Consider the following 10,721-nt stretch of genomic DNA (forward strand, 5'->3'; position numbering starts at 1 on the left):
TTCTCCATGCTGCCATTTGCTGATATATAGCTGCCGAGGTACTTAAAGTCTTCGACCTCTTCTAGCTCTACTCCATTCGCAAAGGTCTTGAAAGCACTTTTGGTTTTTATTTTCATTAGCTTGGTTTTTCCGGAGTTTATCTTTAGCCCAACGCTTTTGGCAATTTGCTCTATTCTTGTGGTTTTCGCTTGGATGTCTTTTTGGGCATGTGAAAGTAAAGCCAAGTCATCAGCAAAGTCACAGTCCTCTAGGTGGTTGGTAAGTTCCCAAACAATTACTCTTGGCTTATCCTCAGCGGCTCTTCTCATAACGCAGTCTATTACCACCAAAAAGATGACAGGTGAGATGACACAGCCCTGTCTGACTCCTGTTTTAAGTATGTTTATGACTTTTCCTGGAAAGCCATATAGCTCTAGTATCTTCCATAATGATGGATGGTGGATGCTATCAAATGCTTTCTAGAAATCTATGTAGTTGATGTAGAGAGACGAATTCCACTCCAGGGAGTGCTCCACGATAGTGCGCAAGACAAATATTTGGTCGTTACATGACCTATTGGCCCTGAAGCCAGCTTGTTCTTCACGAAGGATACCCTCAATTCCTTTCCTCATTCTTTGTAATAGGACTCTGCAGAAAAATTTTCCTGGTACAGACAGAAGATTAATGCCCTCCAGTTCTCACAAACATTAAGGTCGCCATTTTTGGGTAATTTGATAATGATTCCCCGTTTCCAAGAATCTGGGACTTTTTCTTCATTCCATACTTTATTGAAGATCCCTGATAGAGTTTCTGCACCTACTTTTGGGTCTGCCTTTAGCATCTCCGCAGTGATTCTGTCCTCTCCTGGAGCCTTATTGCTTTTTGTTTTTTGAATAGCTTCTATTATTTCTTGTTCTAGGATGGGTCCTCTATACATTTCAAAATGTATGTTCATGTCAGTGAAATCAGCAGTTTCTTCTGGGTCTGGTCTGTTTAGGGTCTCTTCGAAGTATTCAGCCCATCTTTTCAATTGGTGTTTCTCCGTTGTAAGAACTTTCCCGTTTTTGTCCTTGATAGTAGATTATCTATTTGCAATTCCTCCTGTTAGAGTCCTGATAATCTTGTAGACAGTTCTGCTATCTTCCTTATCAGCTGCAGCCTGTGCTTCTGTGGCCATTGTGTCTACATAGTTCCTTTTATCCTTTCTGGCATTCCTTTTTACCTCTTTTTGCAGTCTTCTATATTCTACATCGTTCCGTACCCTGCTTTCCATGGTTCCAGATAGTGTTTTGATTTTGGCTTTTCAATGAGATTCCAAGTATCGTTTGAGATCCATTCCTTCCTTTATTTGTTCCTGTGTCCTAGTATGCATTGGCTTGTTTTCGTGTATACATCCAGGATCTTCTCGCATTGAGTATTGGTGTCCTCTTCTGGTAGGTTCTCGAGTAGACTAAATCTATTTTTTTAGTTCAATTGCAAAGTTTGCCTTAATGGTGGGATCTTTTAGTTTAGCTGAGTCAAATAGCTGGTGGTTTACTTTCCTGTCGACTCTCCTAAGCTTGTGTTGTAGTTTGCACAAGACTAGATTATGGTCGCTACCCACATCAGCTCCTCTTATTGCCTTTACATCCCTCATGGATCTTCTCCACTTTTTATTTATAGCAATGTGATCGATTTGATTGCTGTTTCGCTTATCTGGGGATATCCATGTGGTTTTGTGCATTTCTTTGTGCTGAAATAAGCTGCCACCTATAACCAGACCACTTTCTAGGCAAATCTCTCTAAATCTTTGGCCGTTATTGTTTGCCTCTCCCAGCCCCTCCTTACCCATACAGAGCTCGTATCCATGATTACTGGCCCCTATTTTTGCATTCATGTCTCCCATGACCACAAAAATGTCATGTTGTGGAGTCCTGTCGATTTGATCTTGTAGAGTGTGGTAGAACATGTCTTTGTCTTCATCCTTTGCTTGTTCTGTCTGGGCGTAGCACTGTATTACGGTAATCTTTACATGTCTTGAGTAGAATCTGGCTCTAAGAATGCGAGAATTGATTGGTTCCCACCCTATTAGACTTTTCCTTGATATTTTATCCATTATAATACCAAATCCTTCCTGGTGTTGGTTATCAGATCTCTCAGAATAGATTATAGTTTCTCCTGATCCGAGTGTAGTCAGGCCTGAGTCTGTCCATCTCATTTCGCTGATACCCAGGATGTTGATCCTGTATCTTGACATTTCTTTGACCACTTGAGCTGTTTTGCTAGTTTCGTACATGGTACGCACATTCCAAGCTCCTATTCGTGTAATAATTTTGGGGGTTACTAAGGACTGTTTCGGAGTAGAGACTTCCTTGCGGCTTTCATCTAGACTCGTCATATCAGGCAAAGCTGCCTCGATCCTCGGTTTCTCTCCCATGATGGTTTGATTTAGATCTGCTGCCGTTTCTGTAGCGTTTTTATTTTTACATGGTGGGTTGCTAGCCCAAACCCAAAACCCTCCTCCTTTCCCATTCTGGACTTGGGACCAGACAATGGCGGAGTTGGATTATCTAAAAATAGATGCTAATTGCATCATTCTCAAAGTAACGAAACTGTTTGGATATTTTATGGACAAAAAGAAACATCCCAGTTAATAATCTAACCTTGGTTAATTTTTCTGATTATTAAAATAAAACGTATTACATGTCCCTCAGAGACCCCTGTGAGCCTTTGGGGGCCGAAACAGACATTTTTATTTGCAGGCTAATCGCACCCTACCAGGGCGCCAGAGGACACGCCTTATTCAATTTAGTAAGTTTCTAACGCCCCATCCTATCCATTGTCTATCACACTGTTTAAACCGAACGTATTCACCATAGCGCTCACGGGAAAGACCAGGGCGCTAAATCGCATCCTGACGGGGGGGGGGGGGGGGGGCGCCCATGCAAAATTAAATCCCCCGCCCCACCCCTATTCCCCCCCCACCACATAAACCTTCTCGGGAGTATTCATCAGCTCCCTAAAAATGTATGGCACCGGGATATATTGCGTGGAACCGTAACAGTCTTTTATTTATATATACCGTATATTGAGAAAATTCCCACCATTCCGTGGCGCCGCCCTTGCGAAATTAAGAATTATATTTAAAAGAACACTTCCTTAGAGTGTTCTAATCAACTCCATAAAGTCTCATGGCTATCGGGTGAACGCTGTCAAACCAAAATCGATTTTTATTTTTATATATCGTATACAAAGAAAAAACAAATCGCGCCCTACCGGAGCGCCAACCCTGTGAATTAGAAAATGTTTTTAACGCAGAAACCTCCCAAGAAATATTTTCAACATCTTCCCAAAGTTTCATGGCGATCGTGTGAACGGTGTCACGGCAGTTCTCTTTCATTATTTTTATACACGGTATATAAAGAAAAATCACACCCTCCCGTGGCGCAGCCGTTGTGAAATTAAAAATGATTTTTTACAGCACCCTTTCCCAGAGTTTTATAATGAAATCCCCAAAGTTTCTTGCGATGTGATAAGAGGTGTGGTAATGCATAAAAGACACAGACACACAGACATACAGACATACAGACATACAGACACACAGACACACAGACACACAGACACACAGACACACAGACACACAGACACACAGACACACAGACACACAGATACACAGACACAGACACAGACACACAGACACACAGACACACAGACACACAGACACACAGACACACAGACACACAGACACACAGACACACAGACACACAGACACACAGACACACAGACACACAGACACACAGACACACAGACACACAGACACACAGACACACAGACACACAGACACACAGACACACAGACACACAGACACACAGACACACAGACACACAGACACACAGACACACAGACACACATACATTGCTTTATGTATATATTATATAGATAGATTATACAATACACTAGGCTATGAAAATTTTCAGTCACCTAATTTTATATTTATATTTGTTGAGTATTTTTACATGGATACAATTAATGCAAAGCATTTTTTTTACATCTTTATAATGTCGTCCTTATACTTTTTTTTTATAGGCCTTCCTTTGTGTGGTTTAATGTATTGTTTGGTTTAAATATTTAATAATATATCCGTGTATACAACTTATGATAAGTGCGTTTTTTTTAATTCTTTTTTTCGTTTGTCTTTTAAACACATGATAAAAATATTCTGAATTGTCAAAAATTATTGTTTGGTTTAAATATTTAATAATATATCCGTGTATACAATTTATGATAAGTGCGTTTTTTTAAATTCTTTTTTTCGTTTGTCTTTTAAACACATGATAAAAATATTCTGAATTGTCAAACAGATAGGCCTAATAAATCTTGTTATTTTTACTTTCTCGTATATACGAAGTATTAGGAAAGTATTGTAATCGTGCACAAAAATCAAATGAAATTTTAACAATTTTCACCGTATTACACCTCAGTCCTTCATCACATCCGAAGTATAGAGGACTTATTTTAATCGGGCAAAAATTATCAATCCAGATTTATCAAAGTTAAGAGGTTTTATGCGTAATCCAGTCTGAAAAACTGGGCTTTGCAATTCTGTCCGTATGTCTGTGTGTGTGTGTGTCTGTCCGTGTGTAAACACGATAACTTGAGTACCGTTACAGCTAGGTTGATGAAATTTCATATATAAGTATTTTATCAAAATCGTAGATCCGTATCAACTTTTGAGCGATTTTCGATAACCGGAAGTGGTACTTTTTCTACTTTGAATTTTTCAAAAGCCTATAACTTGAGTACTATTTCAGATAGATAAATGAAATTTCACATGTAAGTATAAGATCTAACTCTCTACCTTCTGTCAAATTTTGAGTAATTTCCGTTGCTCGGAAGTACTAATTTACGCTACTTTCGATTTCTCAAAAAACTAATGTAAATTTTAAAAGTACTAATAATATTGCGCACTATTATGCACTTTTTTATTTGGCGTTCACTTGGTGTGCAATCTTTTTTCTACGAGATTTTATTCTATTTTTAAAACTTTAAGTATTTAAAATAGATTAAAAATCATGTCTATAGCCCGAGTTCCCATCCCCTGTTATTTTATATAAGAATATTCGAGAAAGTTTAGGGGAGATCACTCCCGGTTTATTTATTTAATGTGATAAAGACAATAAGGACCAAGGCTAATTGTACTGCGTAAATGAGCCCACACAGCTACGATGGTACTTTACTAACGTTACGGAACGTACACATTGACTAGGTTTTTCATACTTATGTCGAAATTACAGAAACATGTTAACTATATAATTGTACTGATTTTAGTTTGTGATGTTAGGAGGAATCAATTAATTTATTAACTTAATGTTTCCATTTCTATCATTATTTCGTCATGAAAGATACAACTGCATTCGGGCATTTGTCGCATTCGGGTAAGTGTCCATTCGTGAAATAGGCCTTCGAGCAAACGGCATTCGGGCAAGTGTCTTTCGGGAATTTGTCGTAGACCTTATTAAAATAGGTGAACTCTACTACGCCTTACTCAAAGACCGTCTGTCTTGCAAAAAACTTTTATAAAAATCGGAGATACAATGCTGGACTTAAATCTATAAAGCTCATTAAAAGGCAACTGTAAGAGACCAACGTACTATGATTGATTTGGAAGTTGGGGTGGAAGCTTTTAATTGAAATATACCGCTCAGTTGATTAAAACTGCCAGCTTGTCGAGTACAAAGGTGTTATATAACACGGGTGTTACAGTTTAGTGTGGCGCAGAGGCGTAGCGACCCTTCCCGGCGCCCGGGGACAAACTTTTCGATTTGCAACCCCCTCGAGATTTCGATTTGCACCCTCCACTCAAACTTTCGATTTGCATCCCCCCCCCCCCTCGAGATTTCGATCTGCACCCCCCCCCCCCTCAAACTTTTCGATTTGCAACCCCCTCAAACTTTCGATTTGCACCCCCCTCAACCTTTCAATGTATTTTTCCAACCCATTTTGGCGCCCCCTAAGGTCGGCGTCGGGGACATATGTCCCCACCCCCCCGTACCGCCCCCCTCGCTACGCTACTGGTATGGCGTTAAAATTAAAATATCCTTAAGCTTATTACATACATATTAAAAGCAAAAGAACGTTTTCAATTACGTCCATATGAAGCAATATATTTTATCTCTCTAGTTATGTGACCAGAAAATGCAATGTAGTGTTGAATTAAGTGACTATCACCTGACATGTGGTGGTGCCTGATGTGACCATCACCTGACATGTGGTGGAGACTCATTTGATCATCACCTGAGGTGTGTGAATGAGTCATGTGAACAGCATATAATTTTTGTTGATAAGTCTTGTGATTAACGTATGAGATAGGTCATAAGCATAATTCAATTATATAAAAAAAGAAAGCATAGTCTGCTACACAAAATATATGTTGCTCGGCCTTTTAACATGATAGATTAGTTTAAAACTATAGTTCATGAGACATACACTACTAAGTATACACATAGAGAAGATGACAATATATATATTTTACTTTCTCAAATACAATATACAAGTGTGAAACCTAAGTAAAGTTGTATCTCATTCGTAATTTAATAAAATATTAATAAAACCGAAGACATTTAAAAAAATATATCGTTTGCATTTGTAAACGCTGTATCAATATTAAATATCGTTCAATATTATTGCTGAAGCAGTGACAGGACTTTGTTGGGTTATTGCTTTTATCATTTCGTATAAAACTTATTTGTTTCTTAATATTAAGAAACGCATATTTAGTAATAATGCGAATTAATTAGGTATGAATAATGATATTTAAAATAACTCTATTTTTATTTGCATACATATGCTAAGCTTACTTGTGCTTTTAGAAGGCGTTTTGTTTGTTTGGGTATAAAAACGTCTGTTTGAAATAAACTAGATGAAACAAACCTAATATCATAGTTTAAATGTAACTACCGATTTTTCTTATTAAATTCTATCTATGTACTTTTTTTATTTTATTTTGAGAACCAGTTTTGAAATTGAGGTAAAAAAAAAACAGTTTGCCATCAATTCTCACAGCAGGGTCCGAGATTGTCGTGACATTTTCTCACTGGTATGTATGTTATGTAAAGCTTAAGACCAACATCCTGGTGATATAACGTAGAAAGCAAATTCTTATCTTGTTGCTAAAGTTGTTTTTCCCACGTTTTCTTTAACTTGCTTTCGCGTCTGTTTGTTTGTTTTTCCAATCAAATCTTGCGATCGAAACTTCGGGCACTTCCCAGTTAACTAGCACGCTGAAATTTTCAGGGAAGCTTTGTTTCCGATGATAATACAATATTCAATTATTATTATTACTAAATTGATCCATGGAAAACTTTTATTGATCATTTTAGACTTCTATTGATTTGTACCAGAAAAACGGGACATAACCCAATAATTGTAATTTGATGAAAACAAGGTTCGGTACTTTCGCTCTTCAAGCTTACTGAGTAGTGGTCACGCGGTGTTTGTGTACAAACCTATGCAAATCTAACACAGAAGAAACGTCAATTGGAAAAGGCACGTGTTTTTACGAGTTGTTTTCGTTTACCCAAAAAAAGTGAATGCGAGAAGATCAAATCGATAGCAAGATTTGAATGCAAACAAACAGACAAAGACTAAAAAGGTAGAAAATAATTATCATTAAAAATGTTTTTAAAAACCCACGTTTTCTGATTGAACTAAAAAGTAGAAAATAAATGCTATACATCACAATAACACAAGCGATCACTCTACTATAAGCGATGAAAAGCGTGGGGCGCCGTGATTTTCTTACAGTTTATAATACTGTTGACCCTCTACAAGCTCCCTAATAAAAGGCAATAGTATTATCTAATCAATAGTAATATAACTTTTACATCTTATATTAACAATGACCGATACAAAACTTTTACTTCGGCGCCACACCTTTTTCATCGCTTTTAGTAGAGTGATCGCTTGCATTATTGTGATGTATAGCATTTATTTTCTACGTTTTAGTTCAATCTGAAAACGTGGGTTTTTAAAAACTTTTTAAAATGATAATTATTACTCCTTGCACTTCATGTGAAACTTGTATGAAGCTGAGTTCACACACTCGGGAATATTTCTATAAATAAACCGGGAGTGATCTCCTCTAAACTTTCTCGAATATTCTTATATAACTTGAAATATAGACATGATTTTTAATTACTTAAATTTTTTTTTTTTTAAATTCATAAAAAACGTTTTAATAACAAGCTTTTATGTAATAATGCACTTAAAAAGTAGAAAATAAATTATAGACTATATTTAAATTGCTATAAAGAAAAGCGTGGGTCCCTTTAGTACTTTTTTTACCTATTGGATACCTTTACTAATATTTGAGAAGAGATCCACGCTTTTCTTTATAGTAATTTAAATAGTAGTCTATAATTTATTTTCTACTTTTTAGTGCATTATTACATAAAAGCTTGCTATTAAAACGTTTTTTATGTTTTTTTAGTACTTTATATGTTTTATTTACAATAGAGTTACATGACTAAAAACCATTGCGCGCCTACTGAACATGATGGCGCAGCCATTGAACGTGATGGCGCAGCTATTGAACGTGATGACGCGTGTGGTGTGGTTGGATAGACATGCCTACTAATTCGGTCCAAATTTTAATTAATTCATAAAAAATTAATTAGGCATCCAATTAAGTCAAATTTAATTTCAGATTGCATTGTCTTCATGTCTTGACCCACGTGTCAAATGTGAATCGTATCGGTCAAGTAGATATGATCGAATTTTCACTCCAGCGTTTCGATCTAGACTGACGACAGACTGTCGACAGAGGAAGTGAGTTAAATAAAAGCTTGTAAAAATACAATAGAATCTAATAGAAAAAAAAGAATTGCGCACCATGCGAACGCCAAAACAAAATGTGCATAATAGTGCGCAATATTATTAGTACTTTATAAATTTACATGCTTTTTTGCGAAATCGAAAATAGCGTAAATTGGTACTTCCGGTCAACGGAAATTACTCAAAATTTGATAGAAGGCAGAAAATGCAATCTTTTACTTACATGTGGAATTTCATTTATCTATCTGAAATAGTACTCAAGTTATAGGCTTTTGAAAAATTCAAAGTAGAAAAAGTACCACTTCCTGTTATCGGAATTCGCTCAAAAGTTGATCAGGATCTACGATTTTGATAAAATACTTATATATGAAATTTCATCAACCTAGCTGTAACGGTACTAAAATTATCGTGTTTACACACAGACAGACAGACACACAGACAAATGTATTCAAATTTATTCAAACAACGGTTACAATTGTAGGCACAAAGGCCTTTTTTTCACATTGGCCGTTTAAACAAATAAAGCAATTCAATAACACATAGCAGTAACACATAGCACTGAAAATGTGGAATAAAGAAACAATGGTACATAGCTATCATACATAATGACACAAAAAAGAGAATATAATAGATGAATGAGAAATGTTACAATGAGTCAGTTCGGTCATTAAATAATTTTAGTTTTAGTTTAGATTTGAATATATTTTCAGATCTAGATAGCTTTATTTTATTAGGAAGATTGTTCCACAAATTAGAACCAGAGTACGCGAAGCTATGTTTTTGGAAAAAGGTTGAATAAGGGAATGGTAAATTAAGACGACGATTTAATTTTATGTTAAAAGAAAATCGATCTGATAAGTAAGATGGGGCTGTATCGTGGAATATTTTATATAAGAAAATTGATTTAGTATATATTATCTTTTTATTTAATGGAAGTATTTTAGTTGTAAGAAAAGAACCCAGACTACTAGACAAGCCAGTAACCAGTTTTATAGCCCTTTTTTGTAAAGAAAGAAGAGGACGCTGCTTAGATATAAAGCTGAAGCTCCACACTACAGAAGCATAATCCAACCTGGATTGAATAAAAGCCTCATAAAAAACCAGCCTGCTCCTATAGTTGAGAACGTTCTTTATCCTTGCTAATTGAAAGGTTGTCTTTAATAAGGACATTCTTAGAAAATTAATATGGACAGACCAAGTGAGGTTGTGATCTTTAAACAATCCTAGGCATTTGTAACTGTCTACCTGTTCAATGTTTGAATTGTCTATAGTAATTTTTAATGCGGTGGATGGAAGACGAATGCGTTTCTGATGAGTTGTAATAAACATTGACTTGGTTTTATCGGGGTGAAGTTTCATTTTGTTAAATTTTGTCCAAGTAGCAAGCTGATTGGCACATGTTTCAAGTTTGTAACTGAGTGACTCAGCACTGTCTGCAAAGACATACAAAGAAGTATCATCAGCGAACAACTCGCACTGACCAGCGTCAATATGTAATGGAAGATCATTAATGTATAAAGTAAAAAGGGAAGGACCTAAGATTGAGCCCCGTGGAACCCCTATATTAACATATTTCTGTGAAGAGATGGTATTAAGGTGAAACACGCGTTGAGATCGGTTAGATAAAAAGGAGTGAAGCAACCTAACTGTAAAGTCGTGGAATTTGTATGGAATTAGTTTTTTAAGAAGTATGGTGTGATCAATAGAATCAAAGGCTTTTCTGAAATCGACAAACAGCGAGCCACAGAGTAGGTTTTTGTTAATATTTTTAAGCCAGTTTTCATTCATCTTAATCAGAGCAGTGTGACAAGAATGAAACTTTCTAGACCCAGACTGATTACTATGGAAAAGCTTGAGCTTTTCTAGGTAATTTGAAATGCATTTGTTTATATGTATATCTAGTGGCTTGGAGAGGGAAGAAAGTATAGAAA

At 36.2% G+C, this 10,721-nt stretch overlaps 1 protein-coding gene across 1 annotated transcript; it reads right to left on the minus strand.

The window, feature by feature from the left end:
- Positions 1 to 1,435: 1,435 nt before the first annotated feature.
- Positions 1,436 to 2,395, minus strand: LOC131946753 (craniofacial development protein 2-like). The gene has a single exon (XM_059307679.1). It carries the CDS (start codon positions 2,393 to 2,395, stop codon positions 1,436 to 1,438), a length of 960 nt encoding a protein of 319 aa, XP_059163662.1.
- Between the last annotated feature and the right edge of the window lie 8,326 nt (positions 2,396 to 10,721).

This window comes from Physella acuta, unplaced genomic scaffold, assembly GCF_028476545.2.
Source record: "Physella acuta isolate Inbredline_101_S28 unplaced genomic scaffold, ASM2847654v3 ptg000570l, whole genome shotgun sequence".
In the NCBI taxonomy this organism is placed as follows: Eukaryota; Metazoa; Mollusca; class Gastropoda; family Physidae; genus Physella; species Physella acuta.